The sequence below is a fragment of the Hyla sarda genome, chromosome 1 (assembly GCF_029499605.1).
Source record: "Hyla sarda isolate aHylSar1 chromosome 1, aHylSar1.hap1, whole genome shotgun sequence".
Classification (NCBI taxonomy): Eukaryota; Metazoa; Chordata; class Amphibia; order Anura; family Hylidae; genus Hyla; species Hyla sarda.
The window spans coordinates 128,895,739-128,919,196 of record NC_079189.1 but is presented as its reverse complement, the minus strand read 5'-3'; the positions used below and the strand labels follow the sequence as shown (position 1 = coordinate 128,919,196).

General features: G+C 41.4%; 1 protein-coding gene across 1 annotated transcript in view; it reads left to right on the top strand.

Moving 5' to 3' along the window:
• Positions 1 to 23,458, top strand: part of CPE (carboxypeptidase E) — a 105,186-nt gene that overhangs the window by 43,745 nt on the left and 37,983 nt on the right. Inside the window, exon 2 of the mRNA XM_056561178.1 lies at positions 16,386 to 16,582. Within this exon, the coding sequence (XP_056417153.1) occupies positions 16,386 to 16,582 (197 nt within the window). The remainder of the gene's footprint in view (positions 1 to 16,385; positions 16,583 to 23,458) is intronic.

Here is a 23,458-nt window from a genome sequence, read left to right as displayed (position 1 = left end):
TCTGTGTATTGGAACTAAACCAAAAAAGGGAGGAAAAAAAGCTAATTGGACATAATGTCACACCAAACTCCAAAAAGGGTCTGGACAAAATTATAATTAATATTTGGTTGCACACCCTTTGGAAAAAATAACTGAAATCTGTTGCTTCCTATAACCATCAATAACCTTCTTATACCTCTCAGCCGGAATGTTGGACCACTCTTCCTTTGCAAACTGCTCCAGGTCACTCTTATTGGAAGGGCACCTTTTCCCAACAGCAATTTTAAGATCTCTCCACAGGTGTTCAATGGGATTTAGATCTGGACTCATTGCTGGCCATTTTAGAACTCTCCAGCGTTTTGTTGCCATCCATTTCTGGGTGCTTTTTGACATATGTTTGGGATCATTGTCCTGCTGGAAGACCCAAGATCTCGACACAAACCCAGCTTTCTGACACTGGCCTGTACAGTGCGACCCAAAATCCATTGGCAATCCTCAGATTTCATGATGCCTTGCACACATTCAAAGCACCCAGTGCCAGAGGCAGCAAAACAACCCCAAAACATCATTGAACCTTCACCATATTTCACTGTAGGTACTGTGTTCTTTTCTTTGTAGGCTTCAGTTGAATGATGTGCTTTACCAAAAAAGCTCTATCTTGGTCTTCATTTTCTTGAAAATATTTGGGGGTGCTAACATTTACAGCCATGACAGTATAAGAATTGTGTAAGTCTTTGTAGGTAATAAAAAGATAATTTTTTTCTGTATCTATCACTACTATATGACTACTCTGATATGTGGCACTAGTATCCATTCCATTATTTATTTGTTATTTTAATTTCCTGTCATTAAATGATTTGGGCCCATCTCCTGGCGAGGACAGGAAGTGGGCGGTCCCGGCAGGCACAACGTCATCTGAAGCCTGGCCGGGGATCACTTCCGCCCATCTCCTCCCTCTTCTGCAGCTCGCGCGCTGCAATGAATGAGGAGAGGGAGATGCAGAGGGGCGGGGATATTTAAATTTTGCGTGCCGCGCGCGAACGAGCGCTGTACTCACTCTCTGCCTGTATAGGAAACAGGCAGAGCATGAGCACAGTGCTCGTGCATGCACGACGCGCGAAATATCCCCGCCCGCCTTGCATCTCCCTCTCCTCATTCATGTGAACGCGCGTTTCGGACCACGCTGGGCCACGCTGCCCGGCCAGCGTTGGTCCGGACGTGCTGAACGTGAGGGGAAGGAAAAGTAATCCTGAGCCATATAGGGTGACACCTAGTGGCCAGAATTACAAACGTAAAAAAAACACATAAAACATGATTTTTTTTAAATAAAATATATTAGAAACATTATTTTTTTACATTATCTTTTTAATAAAACATTTTTTTTTTATGAGAGTACCCATTTAAACCATACCTTACTGCTATGATGGTTTACTGATGGCGCATTGGCTATTAATATTTTTTTGTGCATCCAGGGGTCATATTGGTTTAGTATTTACACTTTATGCATTTTCAGCAGTAGATAGGGCTTATTATTCAGGGTCAGCCTCAAGAGGGAAGCAGGTATTTAAATGTATAATTTTTGCATGTTTCAGTATAACTTTTGCATGTTTTTAAATGTTTAATTTTTGGGGTTTATTAAAGGGATTAACCACCATAAGGGTATTTTAGTATTACCTGCCGGACAGTAATGGACATGCTTATGAAGAATATGCGCTTGTCTTGGGGCTAAATGGCTATGTTGTGAGATTACCATAACGCTGAGGCTACCATTGATGAATTTAAAAGATCAGTGTGTGCAGTGTCATAGGCCCCTATGGCAGCTATAACATTGCAAAAAAAAAGTGGGGAAAAAAAGTGAATAAAGATCATTTAACCCCTTTCCTAATAAAAGTTTGAATAACCCCCTTTTTCCCATTTAAAAAAAAAAAGTGTAAATAAAAATAAAATTAAACATATGTGGTATCGCCACGTGCGGAAATGTCCGAATTATAAAAATATATCATCAATTTAACCGCATGGTCAATGTCGTACGCGCAATGAAATTCCAAATTCAAAAATAGCGTATTTTTGGTCACTTTTTATATCATGAAAAAATAAGTCCGATCAATACAAAAATGGTACCGCTAAAAAACTTCAGATCATGGCGCAAAAAATTAGCCCTCATACCGACCCATACGCGAAAGAAATAAAAAGTTATAGGGGTCAGAAGATGACAATTTTAAACGTATACATTTTCCTGCATGTAGTTATGAATTTTTTCAGAAGTACGACAAAATCAAACCTATATAAGTAGGGTATCATTTTAATCGTATCCACCTACAGAATAAAGAAAAGGTCACATTTTTACCTAAAAATGTACTGTTTAGAAACGTAAGCCCCAAAAAGTTACAAAATGGCCTTTTTTCTTTAGAACTTTGTCGCACAATGATTTTTTTTCTGTTTTACCATAGATTTTGGGGTAAAATGACTGATGTCATTACAAAGTAGAATTGGTGGCGCAAAAAAAAAAGCCATCATATGGATTTTTAGGTGCAAAATTGAAAGAGCTATGATTTTTTAAAGGTAAGGAGAAAAAAACGAAAGTGCAAAAACGGAAAAACCCCGGGTCCTTAAGGGGTTAAAGGGGTACTCCGCTGGAAAAAAAAATTTATATTTTTTTTTAATCAATTGGTGCCAGAACGTTAAATAGATTTGTAAATTACTTCTATTTAAAAATCTTAATTCTTCCAGTACTTATCAGCTGCTGTATACTACAGAGGAAGGTCTTTTCTTTTTGAATTTCCTTTCTGTCTGACCACAGTGCTCTCTGCTGACAACTCTGTCCATGTCAGGAACTGTTCAAAGCAGGATAGGTTAGCTATGGGGATTTGATCCTACTCTGGACAGTTCCTGACATGGAAAGAGGTGTCAGCAGAGAGCACTCTGTGATGAGACAGAAAGGAAATTCGAAAAGAAAAGAAATTTCTCTGTAGCATACAGCAGCTGATAAGAAAAATGTTTTCCAGTGGTGTGCCCCTTTAAGAGCCTAAGATAATAGCCATAGCCACGTTCAGACACAAATATAGATACCTGCATAATCTGTATTTTATTACATGAAAGATTCAATCTCTGTATGGTAAACTCTTTGTATACCCTTCATTGCCTTTTCTTTTGTCAGCCTAAGTAGACTACCCCTTTAACCCTTGTTAAACACAGCTGACTTAACATCCTCCTTATTCACCAATAGTTTACTTATCAAGTGACTCTGTTTATAAACTTTCTTATTCTCTCTATAAACTGAAGCATAATTCTAAAGCCCCTGCCCATCCCGAGGAAACAGGGCCATCGGATAAGGGTGTTGTCTTTGCCCAGAAGTTTCTTTATATTGGATGACATTTAATGTCCCAGCTTTCTAGTTGTCAGATTGTTTATTGTTGTAAATGCCTCTTTTGGTTTTCTCATCATTAAGTTACAGATTGTAAATGTGATTCTTTCTGTACTTGTCTTTGAAATTTAGTATACAGGGTAATAATATACTAGTAATACATTCACTATAAGAGCGGCTGAAGAGTTGGATCGACAGAGTCTAGAAGTTCTTTCTCTTCGGCACTCCCAGTTTGGCAGTATAAGACCTGTTTGGGTACAGTTGAATCCTTTAGTATACTAGGTGACTAATATTTTAATAATTTGTAAATTTTTCCTTGTAATGCACATATTTGCCACCAAAGAATACAAAAAATATGCACAGTTTATTATGGTAATTGTATTAATTAACAAAGAGCAGATGGGAAACAGGTATGTACAAAAAGGGATAGAACATCTTCCCATCCACCATTTGTAATTTAGTAATTTAATAAAATTTCCGTAATAAAGGGTGTGTATTTTTGTATTCTGCGACAGTTGGGGTACAGTATTATATAATAAACACTGCATCTGCCAAAGAATATTTTCTTAAAGAAAGAGGGAGCATAACATACTGTAGATGGCTGGCACATGAGAAGGTACTTACAATGGGGGCATGGCTTGGCTGCGGAGTGAGATGGCCACTTGAACTCAGAGCTCCTACAGCTAGCGACATTAGAGAGCAACTATCACCCTGCCCGACCGTGAAACCTTCTCTAAAACAGCATCGGAGGCTTCATAAACCCCTCCTGCCCATCATGACTTCCAGGAGAAGAGGAAAGTCTACTCACAAACCAAAGCAATTAACAGATTTCTACACACCTGTTACGCAGATTTCTAATGTAGGATTCTTTTCTATTTTCTCTTTTGCAAAATGGGGGAGAGATGAGATGGGTCTGGTACTGCTGTCATTTTCTATTCCTGTGACAGAAATTGTAATCCCAGATGTAAACTTAGCCTAACAGCATGCAGTCTGAAAGAGAGAGAGAAAGGGAGAGAGAGAGGCTGCAGCTGCATTCCCCCTCCTCAGTGTTTTTTTATAAACAGAGCCTGCAAGTAGGCAAGACTAAGTTCACATTGGCATTGTGCTCTGTCCCTTTCAGGGTCAGCTTGGCTGCTTTTTTTTGCGCCATACTGCCCTAAAGCGGGTCTGAGCACAACTAACTTCCCAACAAGTGCACAAAGACCTTTTGCTACCACAAGGGCCTCAAGGTGGTTTGCCTCACATTTATCTAGCTCCTCTTTCCAATGCTATCTTGCCTCCGCCTATTACCAGTTCTTAGCATATGCTACCAACAAGACCAGGGGTGTGGCCGTCTACTTTTGGTATTCTTCCTCCTTTGCTTAGCACTCTCCAATCAGTGATCCCGACTGCAGGTACCTAATAGTAACAGGTCTCATCATGGATGACCTAGTCACTTTTGTCTTCTACTACTCCATTTGCTATCAGACTGCCTTTCTCTCCAAACTCTTCACCACAGTAGAAGCACAAGCCAATGGCACAAGCCAAATATATCTCGAACAAGGACAGATCTTTCCTGCCTACTATAGCTCACCCTTCCCTTGTTTTCTACTGCACATTTTTTCAAAAACTTTTCACCTGTTTCTGCCCTTTCGAATGCAGTGAGGGCACTCCACCCATAAGATTGCAACTACACTTCTCTAGCCCTCATTCCCTTAATGCTAGAATCAACCAGATTCTTGCCCAACTTACTTTTCTTCCTCAGGTTGGAGTGGCATCTTTTCTCTCTGTCCTATGGTCCTACCACAGCCTGGCATTAATGGAAAACTCCAGCCAAAATTAACTTATCCCCTATCCAGAACGGGACCCTGACTCTCTCAGTGTGGAGTGCATGTTGTCTACCAGTAGACTACCAGTAGTGCCAGTCAGAGCTCCCGTGATCAGCTACATATCCCCTATGCTGTGGATAGGGAATAAGTTTATTTTGGCTGGAGTTCCCCTTTAAGTTGCACCTTGTTAGTCCACCAGCCTCCTTTCATAGCATGGCTGGTAAATGACAATATATAACATGGCTACTTCTGTAATATAAGGTATCTTCCTGTCTTGGAAGCCTGATGAAAGCTCCATGAATTTTTGGCTCTTTAAACTTCCTCTGCCTCAACGCTCAAGTCTGTATGGGAAGTGCATTACATAGTTGTGCACAATGTCTGCATTCAGGAACATAAGGGAATGGAAAAGGGAATGGATATACACCCTGTTACAAATTATTATGCACATGATATTTTTCTCATTTACCTAAATAATTGATGTAAATAACAGTCAGCATAATTCTCATGTTATCAAGTATTAAGAGTACAATTCAAATTTTATTGAACAAACCTCCTAATGATAACAGTATTTTTTTAAACAAAAAACTTACAATGCACTGTTCAAAATTATTACGCACAGTAAGTTTCAAAACACTTTATAGGTTGTAAAGAACTTAAAATTGTCATTTGTTGTGTCTGCAGCATTTTTACTGAAATCAAAAGCTATTTAAATCAAACTTTTAACAACATTTTAACTTTTTAAACATTTTAACAGGTAATGTTACATTTTAACATAGGACTTCTTATTTGATAGCAGCTTCACAAGTCTTGCATCGATTGAACTTGTGAGTTTTTGGACAGTTTCTGCTTGAATTTGTTTGCAATATGTCAGAATAGCCTCCTAGAGCTGCTGTTTGGATGTAAACTGCCTCCCACTCTCATAGATCTTTTGCTTGAGGATGCTCCAATGGTTCTCAATAGGATTGAGGTCAAGGGAGGATGGAGGCCACACCATGACTTTCTCTCCTTTTATCCCCATAGCAGCCATTGATGCAGAGGTATTCTTTGCAGCATGAGATGGTGCATTGTCATACATGATTTTATTACGGAAAGCATAGTTCTTCCTTCTGTACCAGGGAAGAAAGTGGTCAGTCAGAAACTCCACATACAGTACTTTGCAGAGGTCATCTTTACACCTTTGGGGACCCTAAAGGGGCCGACTAGCTCTCTTCCCATGATTCCAGCCCTAAACATGACTCCACCACCTCCTTACTGACGTCGCAGCCTGGTTGGTGTTACGCCGAGCGCTCCGGGTCCCCGCTCCTCCCTGGAGCGCTTGCAGCGTTTTCCTGTTCGCAGCGCCCCGGTCAGACTCGCTGACCGGGAGCGCTGCGATAATGTCTCTAGCCGGGATGCGATCCGCAATGCGGGACGCGCCCGCTCGCAATTCGCATCCCGGCCCGCTTACCAGACTCGTTCCCCGTCTGTTCTGTCCCGGCGTGCGCGGCCCTGCTCCCTAGGGCGCGCTCGTGCCGGTTCTCTGCGATTTAAAGGACCGGTGCGCCACTGATTGGCGCCTGGTTCTAATTAGTGTGTTCACCTGTGCACTTCCCTATATAACCTCACTTCCCCTTCCCTTCCTTGCCGGATCTTGTTGCCATTGTGCCAGTGAAAGCGTTCTTTGTATGTCCCAAGCCAGTGTTCCAGACCTCTTGCCGTTGCCCCTGACTACGATCCTTGCTGCCTGCCCTGACCTTCTGCTATGTCCGACCTTGCTCTTGCCTAATCCCTTGTACCGCGCCTATCTCAGCAGTCAGAGAGGTTGGGCCGTTGCCGGTGTTTACGACCTGGTTGCTACCGCCACTGCAAGACCATCCTGCTTTGCGGCGGGCTCTGGTGAATACCAGTAGCAACTTAGAAGCGGTCCGCCGGCACGGTCCACGCCAATCCCTCTCTGACACAGAGGATCCACCTCCAGCTTGCCGAATCCAGTTGGAACAGGGTGGCTGTCCAACAACCATCCACTACTGTATCCATCTGGACCATCCAAGGTTGCAAGGTTCATCATTGAACAGGACTGTTTGAAAATTAGTCTTCATGTATTTTTCTGCCCAATTCAGCCATTTCTGCTTGTGAGCATTGGTTATTGGTGGCCAAATAGAAGGTTTATGCACAGTTGCAAGACTCTGGAGGACTCTATACCTTGATGTCCGTGGGACTCCAGAAGCACCAGCAGCTTCAAATATCTGTTTGCTGCTATGTAATGGTATTTTAGCAGCTGATCTCTTGATCCTATGGATCTGGCAGACATCTTCCTCAAAGTCCCTTTATCTGCACAAACCCATCTGTGCTCTGAATCAGGCACAAATGTCTTAATAGTGCGATGATCATGCTTACGTTTTTGTGAAATATCTAATAATTTCATACCTCGTCCAAGGCATTGAACTATTTCACTCTTTTCGTCAGCAGAGAGATCCTTTTTCTTCCCCATATTGCTTGAAAATGGTGCTCTGCTTAATAATGTGGAACACATTATTGGGCTCACCTGCCAATCTAATTATCACAGGTCTCTGAGATTGTTTTCAGTGATCAAAAGAGCCCTGAGACACAATGCCATCCATGAGTTAAACTGAAAAACAAAATATTTAATCTTTGTGACACTTAAATAGAATTTGCATAATAATTTTGAACAGGGTGTATAAACAATGGGACCATAAAGCACTGCAAGCCGATCTGGATCCTGTTTTCATTAATTTGCCCTAGCTCTTGCATGAGCATTCTTTGATCATATATCTTACTTGTATTCTTACTTGTATTCTTTGTAATCTTTAAATGGACACTGTCAGATCCAAAAACTTTTTATATGGTGTTACTGATGAAAATTAAAAACATTTTGTAATATGGTTGTTACATTTTTTTTTTTAATATTTCATAAAGAAAACGGCTCCTGAAAATAACACCACTAGAGGTCCCTATACCTACTGGAATACTAACCAATCCTGCAGCAGCATCAGCTTGTCCCTGAGTCATGGACAAGAGATGACTCATGGACAAGGTTGTATGAGCAGACACACCAATCACCTCCCACCACCACAAGGGAGGGACACACCCCTTCCCCTGAGAGGATTTCTAACACTATGAGCTAATGATAAGAGGTATTTTTTATAATAAATACAGTCATGGCTGTAAATGTTAGCACCCCTGAAATTTTTCAAGAAAATTAAGTATTTCTCACAGAAATGGATTGCAGTAACACATGTTTTGCTATACACATGTTTATTCCCTTTTTGTGTGTTGGAACTAAACCAAAAAAGGGAGAAAAAAAGCAAATTGGACATAATGTCACACCAAACTCCAAAAATGGTCTGGACAAAATTATTGTCTTCCTTTCAAAAATTGTGGGAAAAAAAAGCATGTTTCAAGCATGTGATGCTCCTTCAAACTCACCTGGGGCAAGTAACAGGTGTGGGCAATATAAAAATCACACCTGAAAGCAGATAAAAAGGAAAGAAGTTCACATCGTCTTTGCATTGTGTGTCTGTTTGTGCCACACTAAGCATGGACAACAGAAAGAGGAGAAGAGAACTGTCTGAGGACTTGATAATGTTGTGGAAAAATATTAACAATCTCAAGGTTAAAAGTCCATCTCCAGAGATCTAGATTTGTCCATAGTGCGCAACATTATCAAGAAGTTTGCACCCATGTCACTGTAGCTAATCTCCTGGGCGTGGACAGAAGAGAAAAATTGATGAAAGATGTCAACGCAGGACAGTCCGGATGGTGGATAAGGAGTCCCCAACAAATTCCAAAGATATTCAAGCTATCCTGCAGGCTCAGGGAGCATCAGTGTCAGCGTGAACTTTCCGTCAACTTTTAAATGAAATTAAACGCTATGGCAGGAGACCCAGGAGGACGCCACTGCTGACACAGAGACATAAAAAGCAAGACTACATTTTGCCAAAATTAACTTGAGTAAGCCAAAATCCTTCTGGGAAAGCATCTTGTGGACAGATGAGACCAAGTTAGAGCTTTTTGGTAAAGCACATCATTCTACTGTTTACTGAAAAGAGCACCCAGAAATGGATGGCACCAAAGTGCTGGAGAGTTCTGAGTTGCCAGAAATGAGTTCAGATCTGAATCCCATTGAACACCTGTGGAGAGATCTTAAAATTGCTGTTGGTAGAAGGTGCCCTTCCAATAAGAGAGACCTGGAGCAGTTTGCAAAGGAAGAGTAGTCCAACATTCCGGCTGAGAGGTGTAAGAAGCTTATTGATGGTTATAAGAAGCGACTGATTTCAGTTATTTTTTCTGAAGGGTGTGCAACCAAATATTATGTTAAGAGTGCCAATAATTTTGTCCAGCCTGTTTTTTGGAGTTTGGAGCTTTTTTTCTCCCATTTTTTGGTTTAGTTCCAATACATACAAAGGGAATAAACATGTGTATAGCAAAACATGTGTCACTGCAATCCTTTTCTGTGAGAAATACTTCATTTTCTTAAAAAATTTCAGGGGTGCCAACATTTACGGCCTTGACTGTATAGATGATAGAGTCATAAAATAGATTTACATGGTCAGGATTAGGTACTGAGCAGCATATAAAAAAAATGTTGTGGGATATGACAAGCATGCTTTAATGGTTTTATGATGAAAAACTTAAATAAAAACAAGTAAATATTTTTTTTATAAAACAAATTAAAAAAAGAAACATACCTCATAGTATGGGGTTTTCTTCTTTTAACTGTGAGTGACATGTCAATAAGTGGCATTAGTTACTTATTCCAAAGTTTCCATTCTGACTAACACCTTGCATGGCCCAGATTTACCTATACTGTCTAAACTTTTATTTGGCGGCCTAAGAATACACCAGATTAATCACAGTGGCTCAAGCAGTTTGATATATCTGTCATATTTCTAGACTGTCTAGTCTATGTTTAGACCAACTTTTAGTTGGCCCAACTGAACCAGAATCTTGTTCCAGAATTTTGACACATATTTGGTGCACAGTGTCACATCTTTACTGGATATAGCAAATTTATGCATCTTATAGTGAGGCCACGCCCTTTTGTTGGATGCAAAAGAAACTGTGTAAAAATTGGGAAACTATAATATGGTGTTTGCATGTAGTAAATTTGCCCTATGTGAAAAGAGCCTAATAGTCATTGTTGAAAAGCTAGGCAAGTGACAGTTTGTAGAAAGCTCTATCAATGCAGGTGCAGATAAGATTCACAAAAGCCCTTAAACCCTTAAAGCTTATAGATTTAAATTCCTCCATTTTTACAAGTCTGCTGGATACGGTCTGTTCACCAAAAGATCTGCCGTAAAAAGTACCTGTTACCAAATAAACTGTTCTCAGCTACCTTTAGGCTATGTTCCCTAACTATTCCCAACACCCCTCCTGCCCTTAAAAACAATTTCAGAGCTTTAAAATGCTGTGTATCATATCTTTTTTCTTGTTTGCATAGTGCATTTTCCCAGCAGGAGAAAGTGGGCGTTTCCCAACAAGCATGACATCACTGAAGCCTGATAGGGGACAACTTCTACCCTTACATTGTTGCAGCATTGTGATGAATAGAAGAGCTCAGGCTCTGTGCATGTTTCAGTCTGTGTTGCTATCAGTGAGGCTCTCTCCTTCAGCTGACAGTCTGTGTGGCTTTATATGAGAATCTGTGGAGCTTTCACTTTCTATGGAGCTGACAATCAAGCTCTGTGCAGAGAAACACTTCCTGAGTTCGGCCAGGAGGAGACCGAACTCACTGTATTAATTGTGGCAGGGAACAGAACAGAGCCACCTAGTGACCATTTTTTATATTATATTTTAAACATATTTATGTTGATAATTTTAAAAGCAAGTGAATGGGGAAAGTGTCTGCTAATTACACAAGAAACACTATATTAGAAGTTTTATATGGTGACAGGTACTCTTTAAGTAAGTGATCTTATAAATGATTCTGCAACCACTGTGTCCTGTGGGAAATAGTATCATGCACCACATGTAGGTTTTTTCCTGTATTACTTTCATGACCAGAACATATGTGTTTCTACTACCAACATTCCATATAATATAGTCATAGAATAGTGGTTGGCAATTTTGGGGCCACATCTACTGTGATTTATTCAGCACCAGTGAAATGTGTACGTTATTTAAAACAGAATGATGTCCTAAGTAGTATTTACAGAGAAAAGTAAGAAGAATTCACATAAAAAAAATATGGCTGGGATAAAATGTGTAAACTGTGGAGTGACGCCACAGTAGGTTTTATTAAAGACAAGATCTGGAGCCTCAGTGATATTTATTCATAGGTAGTTACAATGTACATATGTTACAGTTAAATATACATAAAGTAAAACAAATGTGTAGAAATGCAGTTCCTATTTTCAAACAACAGGTTTTATGTGGGCTCTATTTGCAGCTATGCATTATTCCCTTATAAACATTTAATGGAGCTACTTTACTACTCAATAATATTATCATTTTACTATGCTACTAAGGCATTGGGAGGATGCAACAATTATGTCTAATTAATTGTCTCTTTACAGCAATAAAATCACTCGGAGAACTATATCCTGCAGCTGGTAGCGTATACCTAAACTTTCCAAAAGCTTTATTTAACACATCGCAATACAGCTGGGTTCTAACACATTCTTATATATATATATATATATATATATATATATATATATATATATATGTGTATTCAGCAATACTATACTGTGTTTTTTAGATCAGAAAAGGTAATGGAATTCTCAGCTCACCCTCCAGGGCCCCAGGCGCACGGACTGTGCGAGGCAGCACTGTTATAGCAAAACAAGAAACTGGATGTCCAGCGCCAAGATTCGTGCAAAACGGATTCTTTAATGCTTAAAAAGCCATAACAGGGGTCAATGTGACGCGTTTCAGATGCGTTAGCACCCTTAATCGTACATGTACGATTAAGGGTGCTAACGCATCTGAAACGCGTCACATTGACCCCTGTTATGGCTTTTTAAGCATTAAAGAATCCGTTTTGCACGAATCTTGGCGCTGGACATCCAGTTTCTTGTGTTTTTTAGATGGATTACAGCTCCTTTATTGGCTGATTATGTTACTATACAGGTGGGGCAAGCTCTGTCGGTGCCAAAGGCAGCGGTTACAAGATGCTTCCCACAACCCTTTGTCCCTGAAGTATGTCAAAGTAAAACCTAAGTTTTTCGGCTTATCAGTGACATGTTCCTGATTTCTTAGTGTTCATACTTTTTGTGGCTTGTTGTTCACGTTTGGTTCTCACATACCTTCAATAGTTGTTAACCAACAGCTGTTCCTCCTAACTCCCTCAATGGTAAAATGGGGATACGGGGCTGCCAGACAGCAGTGGCTTATCCCCAGGAAAACAAAAGGATGAGGTGCTAGGAGATCCCATTTTCTATGCCTTAGCTGAAGATAGCTGAGGATAGGAAGTTTACATCCAAGATTTAATGATTCATGGCATCATCTATTGTACCTTTGACGCTGTAAAGTTGTCTTGTCCCCTTAGCAGAAAAAAACCCAAAGCAAGTTTTCACTTCCAGTGGGGATGGAGTTCTTGAGGTCATAGGCAACATTTCTCCTTCTCTAAACATGGCGAGCTGAGGTGATGCCAAAGAGTTTTATTTTGGACTCATCTGACCTCAACACCATCACCCTGTTCTCCTATGGATTGTAAACTGCAGGGCCTCTACATGTGCTTTCTTGAGCAAGGAGACCTTGTGGGTGGTGCAGGCAAAGTGTGGTACCAATTGTTTTCTTGGTGACTATGGTTCCGGCTGCCTTGAGATCATTGACAAAATTATCCTGTGTAGTTCTAGGCTGATTCCTCACTGTTCTCATGATGATTGAAACTCCACGTGGTGAGATTGTGCATAAAGCCCCCGACCGAGGGAGATTGACAATTATTTTGTGTTTCTTTCATTTGGGAATAATCGCACCAACTGTTGCAAACTTCTCACCGAGCGGCATGGAGAAAACCTTGCAGCCCATTCCAGCCTTGATGTGGTCTACATTCTGGTCCCTGACATCCTTGCACAGCTCTTTGGTCTTTGTCAAAAACTTCTTTAACCCCTTAACGACGCAGGACGTATATTTACGTCCTGCGCCGGCTCCCGCGATATGAAGCGGGATCGCGACGCGATCCCGCATCATATCGCGTCGGTCCCGGCGCTCATCAACGGCCGGGACCCGCGGCTAATACCACACATCGCCGATCGTGGCGATGTGTGGTATTAACCCTTTAGAAGCGGCGGTCAAAGCTGACCGCCGCTTCTTAAGCGAAAGTGAAAGTGACCCGGCTGCTCAGTCGGGCTGTTCGGGACCGTCGCGGTGAAATTGCGGCGTCCCGAACAGCTGACAGGACACCGGGAGGGCCCTTACCTGCCTCCTCGGTGTCCGATTGGCGAATGACTGCTCCGTGCCTGAGATCCAGGCAGGAGCAGTCAAGCGCCGATAACACTGATCACAGGCGTGTTAATACACGCCTGTGATCTGTGTAGAAGATCAGTGTGTGCAGTGTTATAGGTCCCTATGGGACCTATAACACTGCAATAAAAATGTTTAAAAAAAGTGTTAATAAAGGTCATTTAACCTCTTCCCTAATAAAAGTTTGAATCACCCCCCTTTTCCCATAAAAACAAATAAAACAGTGTAAAAAAAAAAAAAAAATAAACATATGTGGTATCGCCGCGTGCGTAAATGTCCGAACTATAAAAATATATCATTAATGAAACCGTACGGTCAATGGCGTACGCGCAAAAAAATTCCAAAGTCAAAAAATTTGCCTTTTTGGTCACTTTTTATACCATTAAAAAATGAATAAAAAGTGAACAAAAAGTCCGATCAAAACAAAAATCATACAGATAAAAACTTCAGAACACAGCGCAAAAAATGAGTCCTCATACCGCCCTGTACGTGGAAAAATAAAAAAGTTATAGGGGTCAGAAGATGACATTTTTAAACGTATAAATTTTCCTGCATGTAGTTATGATTTTTTCCAGAAGTATGAATGCTGTACAACACTTCCAAGCATGATTAAAAAAACAAATGTCCATCCACCTTGGCCTATTACCCTGCAATGTTGTATGATAACTCTGAATAAATCCCTGAATGACTGACTTCTCCAGAGTGTTATTACTATAGCTTGCAATATTATTACACAAATCTAGTAACAAAATGGCATCCAGGCCCTATTTGAACACTTTTATTGCGTTCACCATGACCACTTCCTCTGGCAGTGAGTTTCTATAGTCTCACTGCTCTTACTGTTAAAAATCCTCATCTGTGCTGGTGTAGAAACCTTCTTTCCTCTAGAAGAACAGGATGCTGCTTTGTTATAAATACAGCCCTGGGTATAAATAGATCATGGGAGAGATCTCTGATCTGACCTTTGATTAACATCTAAACTAAATAACTCTATTTTTTTTTTATTCAATGTTCAAACTCACTATTAATTTTTAATGTAGATAATATCTGTTTGTCCATTTGTAACTCAAATAAAAATTCTAAGTATATTTCCATGTGTCCAAAATTAAAATGTTTTTCCAAGACATACAGACACAATAATAAAATATTTACACACAGCACAGTAATATAATATCATGTGCAGGGCCAGATTAAGGCTGCCAAGAAGACGGAGCACTTCATTATGATGCCCCTCCCCCCCCCCCCCCTGACAGTTCCCCCACATTAGGTGCAGTACAGTTCCCCCACATTAGGTGCAGTATAGTTCTCCACATTAGGTGCAGTACAGTTCCCCCACATTAGGTGCAGTATAGTTCCCCACATTAGATGCAGTATAGTTCTCCACATTAGGTGCAGTATAGTTCCCCACATTAGGTGCAGTATAGTTCCCCACATTAGGTGCAGTATAGTTCCCCACATTAGGTGCAGTATAGTTCCCCACATTAGGTGCAGTATAGTTCTCCACATTAGGTGCAGTATAGTTCCCCACATTAGGTGCAGTATAGTTCCCCACATTAGGTGCAGTATAGTTCCCCACATAAGGTGCAGTATAGTTCCCCACATTAGGTGCAGTATAGTTCCCCACATTAGGTGCAGTATAGTTCCCCACATTAGGTGCAGTATAGTTCCCCACATTAGGTGCAGTATAGTTCTCCACATTAGGTGCAGTATAGTTCCCCACATTAGGTGCAGTATAGTTCCCCACATTAGGTGCAGTATAGTTCCCCACATTAGGTGCAGTATAGTTCCCCCACATTAGGTGCAATATAGTTCCCCCACATTAGGTGCAGTATAGTTCCCCACATTAGGTGCAGTACAGTTCCCCCACATTAGGTGCAGTATAGTTCCCCCACATTAGGTGCAGTATAGTTCCCCCACATTAGGTGCAGTACAGTTCCCCCACATTAGGTGCAGTATAGTTCTCCACATTAGGTGCAGTACAGTTCCCCCACATTAGGTGAAGTATAGTTTTCCACATTAGGTGCAGTATAGTTCCCCCACATTAGGTGCAGTATAGTTCCCCACATTAGGTGCAGTATAGTCCCCCCACATTAGGTGCAGTATAGTCCTTTACATAAGGTGCAGTATAGTTCCCCCAAATTTTGTGCAGTACAGTTCCCCCACATTAGGTGCAGTATTGTTCCCCCACATAAGGTGCAGTATAGTTCCCCCACATTAGGTGCAGTATAGTTCCCCCACATTAGGTGCAGTATAGTTCCCCACATTAGGTGCAGTATAGTTCCCCCACATTAAGTGTAGTATAGTCCCCCACATTAGGTGCAGTGTAGTTCCCCACATTAGGTGCAGTACAGTTCTCCCACAGACATACAGCCTTAAACCATATACAGTGTATGGTTGTAGGCTGTATGCCTGTTTACTGCCCCACTTCAGCGCTCCGACCACTAATCCACCGGTCCGGGGACCGGGGTCACGATCTACTGCTATGGCCTATGGACCATAGCAGTAGGTCCCTGGACCAGAGGAGCGGAGGTCGGAACACTGAAGATGACATGCCGCTGGTAACTTACCATGCGCGCGCGTCCTCCTCGATGCTCCGCTTTCCTCCTATGGGCCCTCCCGGCGGCCCCTGCGTTTTTAAAGTTGACGCGGGGGCCGCCGCAGAGAGGTGACCGCCGGGACATCCTTGTGTCCTGAAAAGATTTTTCGGGACACGGATGTCCCAAATGATGATCCGGCCCTGATCATGTGTTCAATATCATGTATTTAAAGATAGAGATACTGTTAAATTGAGGAACATTTGTTAAAGCTGGTGATCTGATGTCTTACAGGTGAACCTGAATTTAAGTATGTTGGCAACATGCATGGGAATGAAGCTGTGGGTAGAGAACTTCTTATTTATATGGCCCAGTATCTCTGCAATGAATACCAGAAAGGCAACGAGACAATCATCAATTTGATCCACAACACCCGTATACACATCATGCCTTCCATGAACCCTGATGGGTTCGAAAAAGCTGCTCAGCAGGTAAGTTATGGCATAAAACATATAAAGTGATGTTGATGTTTTTTCTGTTACACACTGAGGAAAGGAAACTGATTTCCTCTGAATTTATTTAAAAAGATTTTCCAGTTATGTAAATTAATGGTTGATCCTAATGAGTAGGCAATCTGTATTCTCTGGAGCATTGTGCCCCCCGTTGTTAAAGGGAATCTGTCATCTCTAGATCATGCACAGAGCTCAAGTGTCTAGGAGGCTGTGCTGAGCCGCAGGTTGCAAGTCTTATTTCCCATCTCTCCCTTGCTCAATTGATGGTTTGGCTTCCAGCACTGAGCCGTGCATGTCAAACACTCAATGCAGGGTGGATTGGAGGAGGGAGAAGGCATGCATGCTGTGGCTTGGCGATACCAAATATGTTTATTTTTTTTATTATACACTTTTTATTAGAAAGATGGAAAAAGGTGATTTTAAGTTTTATTGTGGGGACATTTTAAGTCTCCCTAGAGGACTTGTATGAGCAATCATTTGACTGCTTACACAGATCAATATAATATATAGTATTACATTGATTAATTCTGTCACTGATCTACTGGTACAGTCTGCCACAGATGTCTAGAACAGGCCACAGGCTGCTGATCTGACCCCTGAACTACCAATGTTTTGACAGCAGGATTTGAACAGTTAAATAGCCAGAAATGGAGATCACTAGAGGCATTTGTCAGCTACTGAATGCAGCTATAAGCTGTCGGTTTGGGGTATGGATCAGGCTTAGCTTCTGAGCCTGCTCCATTCACTCTTAGACTATATTCAGCACGCGTAAAATGTGCGGTGTAAAATGTCCACCCGAAAAAAACACGGGTAGACATTTTGCATATTTGCATGTTTCGGGAGTGCCAGTACCGCTCGGAAATGTGCCATCTCCATAGAACGCAGTGCATTTCTGATTGGAATTTATTTCTGCCATGTGCACAGTGCAGCAGAATCCTATTGAAATTTCTAAGCAGAATTTCTTGGAAATATTCACCTTAGAAATTCCTCTCTGAAATTCTGATGTGTAAACATGGCCTTAAAGGAGAAGTATTATGCACAAAAACTTATACCCTATCTGTAGTCACATTTACTGACACACTTGCCCACACTTCCCAGCAGTCAGACACCCTGTGATCTTAAAGTTATCTGAATGATATATCTCCTTTGAAGGCACTATGACAAATATATCTATTATAGATCATTTGTGGTGAATCCAGACACAGTGGGGGAAATTTATCAAAACCTGTCCAGAAGAAAAGTTGCCCATAGCAACCAATCAGATCGCTGCTTTCATTGTTCAGAGGTCTTTTCAAAAATGAAAAAAGTGATCTGATTGGTTGCTATGAGCAACTCAGCAACGTTTCCTCTGGACAGATTTTGATTAATCTGCCCAGAGTGTCTGTACATGTGACTGTGCCTAGGACTGAATAGCTCACCCACTCTGAAGGAGTTTGCTCATTAGCTATCCTTTGAGTAGCTCACCAGTGTATATTTTAGGAAAATTGCATTTAAAAAAACAAAAGCATGTTTTTATGTTTTTTTCCCCACCCCGGGAATTATTACCTGTCATTTTTCAAGTGAGAGTCAACAGGGAAATAAAACGCTATACCTACATGCTTTTTTGTTGTTGTTGTGTTTTTTCCACAGTTGCATTTTTGTGCCATTTTTTTAACATTTTTATTGAGAAACCCTTGAATCACATGAACAATTACTTGACTTGTAGCAAGAAAAACGAATTCACAAAAACAACAACAACAAAACCATATACTGAAACATGCTTGTCGCGTATGGACAGGGAAGGAGTGCAGTACTGATCTCATCCACTCCCTCTATCCCTGCCTACTTGCCTATCCACTCTAAATAGAGGATTGACAACCATGGTGACAGTCTCTCCCTAAATATGTCATGGAAGTCAAAGTCAACAAAATAAACTCACAAACAGGGCAAGATGCTGTGTACTAACAAACAGTTCATAAACTGGAATCCAGATAAACGGCAGACATGATTAAATGAACAAGACTAGGTATGGAACAAGTATACAGCAGAATCCAGGAGATGCAAGGGATGAACAAAAGAACTGAATGCTAAACACCAAACTGATCAGGAACATAGAACACTGTTCACACTGGACTCAGATAACTAACATAAACAGATAAAGTTTAAAGGACACAGATCAGTGATTAAGCACAGAGGAAACTATAGACCAATAGTAAAGCACAGAGGAAACACTAGATCAGTGATGATGTACTCTTTCAACAGTGCATGTACTAAACTCTTAAGATAAGCTATATTGACCTCTATAAAAACGGATACAAGAAAACCAAACTGCACAACAAGAAGGGACACAGGTCAGGATACAAGACAGGATATATTTCAGGATACAAGGCAGGATATATTCAAAACCAAACTTCACAACGTGAAGGGACACAGGTCAGGATTCTCACAGTGTGAACAGAGACTAAGAAACAAGGTACAAGCAGAACAGACATACAATAATCCTAAAGACAGACAATAATAATTCACACTAAAATCTACAATAAACAAGACTATTGACCATGGTTAAAACTCTACAATATTACAAGATAAATACAAAGTGCATGATAAAGCAGACATGGTCAGAGTAATGCACAAATGCCCAAATAACCAGCAAAGAGTGCAGGAGAGCTCGGGTTTAAATAGCCACATAAGTACTCATTGGCTCAGAGCATTAACTATTCCCCAGCCAGGGAGAATAGCACATAAAACAGATAATACATAAAAGCCTGAACAGGGCCTAAAAAGGAAAAATGCAAAAACACAAAAAACACAAAAAACGGACATTACAGTACCCCGCTCCCCCTTTAACGAGCGGCCACTGGACCCCCTAAAAAACTCAAGAGTAGCAAAAAAAACATACCAGAAATTTTTGGTAAAAAAAATTTCTGGTAGTTCCAAAAAAATTCTGGTGGCTCCATGATTGCCACCTGGATGCAGATGATTGACTCAGGTATGGAGGTACGCCAACTGTAGCTTCAGGACTAGCCGAAGAGGTCCTTGCGTCTGGTCCACTTGAAAACAGAATCCAGGAACACAGAAAGTGGCACCAGAGCAAGTAGGTGGGCTGGTTATTCTATCATGACCGGGGGTAGACAGGGAGAGTGAGCCCTAAACTGACCCTAGAAAAACTCTCCCTGCCTACATGCTCATTCACCCTAAATGGTGGATCAACAACTTGGAGCTGGTCGTCCACTGCACTTTAGCGCAGGGAGGGACCAACTCCAAGTTGTCGATCCACCGTTTAGGGTGGATGGGCAAGTAGGCAGGGAGAGTTTTTCTAGGGTCAGTTTAGGGCTCACTCTCCCTGTCCACCCCCTGGTCATGACAATGCTATTTTGGGAAAAATTTGAGAGAACAAGTTTTTTAAGCAATAAAAGACCACAAAAAGTGTGTGAAGTTGGGCTTAAAGGAAATCTGTCATCAGTGTCACTTGCACTAACCTGTTGGTGCAGACAGATAGCGCAGGTAACACTGATGACAACGATACGTACCTGATCCCATTCCGTGATGTTCTCCGGCTATCCTGTTCGATATCTTCAGCTCCGTGCCGTGGGCGGAGCTTATAACATCACCGCTGCTGTTTGCTAACAGCAGGACACAGCAACGTTGACATCACTAAGCTCCGCCCATGCTCTGAGTTGGGCCCGGAGCTGAAGATACTGAAGAGGATAGCCGAAGAACCATAGCACGGAACGGGCCCAGGTAAGTATGGCGGTCATCAGTATCACCTGCAATACCTGTCTGTACCGACAGGTTAGTGCAGGTGACACCGATGACAGATTTCCCTTAAAAGAAAACAGGAATGGAAGATGTGTAGTATTTTTCTAGATGATACAAAGGCCATTTTTTTGTGACACCTGCATAGTGTATTATCCTTATTGTATGGTTATAAAGATTGAGTCATTTGCTTAGTTTGCTTTGTTGTGAATTAATAGATATCATATGTTGAGAGCAAACAACTAAAGCACCACAGGGAAAACAGAGGGAAATCAGTTACAGTTGTGAAGTGCTGAATAGTTGCAGTTCTGACATGGCTCATGACAACTTAGTACTCGCAGCATTTAATAATTTAATACCTAGGACAGTGTTACCCAGCCAGTGTGCCTCCAGCTGTTGCAAAACTACAACTCCCAGCATACCCGTTGGCTCTCTGGGCTTCCTGAAAGTTGAAAAGCTGGAGGCACACTGGTTGGGAAACACTGACACAGTGGTTGGGAAGTTATTGTCATGCCTAGCCACTTCTATGTAAACTACACAACCTGTAATATTAATGGGATACTACAGGGAAGTTCAATTTATCCCCTATCCAAAGGTCTGATTGGAGATGGGGGGGGGGGGGGGGTTCTCCTGCTCAGTGCTCTGTCTCTCTTCGCTTCAACAATGGGATTCTGCTGCACCGGAATTTCCAGGCGGAATTTCTAAATGGAATCCCACTTCTGAATTGGGTAGAGTGAACCTTGCCTAAGTGCCCCTCTTTGGTCATCCAAAGAGTTGGGAGGTATGGACAACAGTGTGCTCACTTGACTGCAAATAGAGATCTTGAAAACGTAAAGGAATTTAAATTCTAGGTCTTGTTTACGGAATTTCCGAGCAGAACAAGCACACGGCAGAATTTCTGCACCAGAAACATCTGCCATGTAAATTCAACCTTCGGCCTCCACATGAAAGAATTGAGATGTTAATTTTTTCTGTGGAATCTGCTGGGAAATGCATTGTCTGCTATGTAGATGGCTCATTTTCGAGCAATGCTGGCATGTTCTCCCAGCACCCGCTCACTGCAGTGTGGCCAACTAAAATTTTCCAACCAGACACGCCACCAAAATTCCGATGTGTGAACATAGCCTTAGGGTATGTTAACGCGGCGGAATTTCCACAATTCCACAGAAATTCTGTGGAATTGTGCCGGATTTTCGCTGTAATTCTGTGTAATCTACAATTACAATAAAATTCTATGATTTCAATGGCATTCCACTGGGGAAGTCCGCAAAATAAAAGACTAGTCCTTTATTTTGACGGAATGTGGGAATCAGAATTTCCGCAGTGGGAATTCTGCTGTCTGAATGGGGCTGCAGAATCCCATTGAAATTAATTTGAACTAAATTACGGTGGCATTGTCGTCGGAATTCTTCTGCGGATTTAAACACTGAAATTCCATTGTGGAAAACATACCCTTAGGGTGGGGTCACACAGAACGGATCTGCAGCATATTTTACACTGCAGATCCGCCGATGATGAACCCTACAGTGTGCCTCCAGCTGTGCCTGGTCGTAGCGTCAATCTGCCGCTATAAGCAGGCCCACAGTGTTCTGCGAGTAGCTTGCGCCTGCACTGCAAAATTCTGGCCTAACTCAGGGAAGAGGCGGAGTGGTCGTGATGTCTGCGAGTACACTGTGGATGCGTGCAGCGACTCGCAAATCACTATGTGTCTGCTTATAATGGAGGACTGCCGCTACGAGCAGACAGGTACAGTTGGAGGTACACTTTAGTGTCCGTCATCGGTGGATCCGCAGCCTAAAATACGCTGCGTATCTGTTCCATGTGACCCTACCCAAAGGGGGAGATTTATCAAAACTTCTGCAAAGTAACATTGGAGCAATTGCCTATAGCAACCAATGAGATGTAAACTTTCAGAGGCCTTTTAAAAAATAAAAGATAGAATCTGATTGGTTGCCATGGGCAACTGCTCCACTGTTACTCTGCACAGGTTTTGTTAAATCCTTCCCTAAGTATATTGGAAAGTAATATGAAGCTTTTTTTGTATAAAACCAGAAAACCCCTTTAAAGTTTGCAATGGAACAGTGTGACCTATTCTTAGTATACACAAACCTAGGATATGATGTTTTACGTTAAAAAAATAATATACTCTTTAAGGTAGGGTCATGCCTCGTATTTTGCTGCATATTTGGTGTTGAATATTGTCCTATCTATTGAAGTCAATGGGTAGCAAAATCAGCTGCAGAATATATGCAACAAAATATGGCATGTGAGACCCTACCCTAATGGCTCGTTCACATGAGCAGATTCTCTTTCAAACTCGCAGCATGTTTACTGCTGTGAGTTTGAAAGGGGGCGGGCTCTTCGTGGGCTGTCTATAGCAGCAGATTTCAGCTGTTTAAAATCCACTCCAGACCCTATTGCCTTCAATGGGGTATGCAGCGGGAAACCCGATATGAGTTTGAAAGTAAATCCGCTTGTGTGATTGAGCCCTAAGGGTGTTTTCACACGTACAGTATCCTGCACATGTTGCACAGAATTTGAAGCTGTAGATTTAAAGCTGCGTTCAGTCATTTAGATTACATTGGACACTGCAGCATAAAATCTGAACAGGATACTGTACGTGTGAATAGACCCTTAATGTGTTACGTTACATGACCTTACTAATGAAAACACAATCTGGCTTCTCCTATATATCCATGTTGAAAATAGCATTTCCTTTTGAAATTCTGTGTGATTTGAGGTCTACTTGCACCCCCTGCTGGTTGCTCAGTTCGGAAAAATGTTACTTTTGTCCAGTACTATCTTTGTAAGGGTGGTTTCATGGCATTTCCTGGAAAAATTATGGGGGAAAAAAATACGCATATAATTTTTTTTTCTCAGACATTACCTGGGAGTCAAAAGAGAAATATAAAACTACCTACCTACAATGTTTTCTCATTTGTGGTGATTCTTTCTCCCATGAGTGGCATTTTTTGGCGAAAGTGACAGTTTTTCTAAAATGCTGCATGCGGTATCGATAATGGGGGAAATTTATCAAAACCTGTCGAGAGAAAAAGTTGCTGAGTCGCCCATAGCAACCAATCAGATTGCTTCTTTCATTTTTGAAAAGGTCTACAAAAA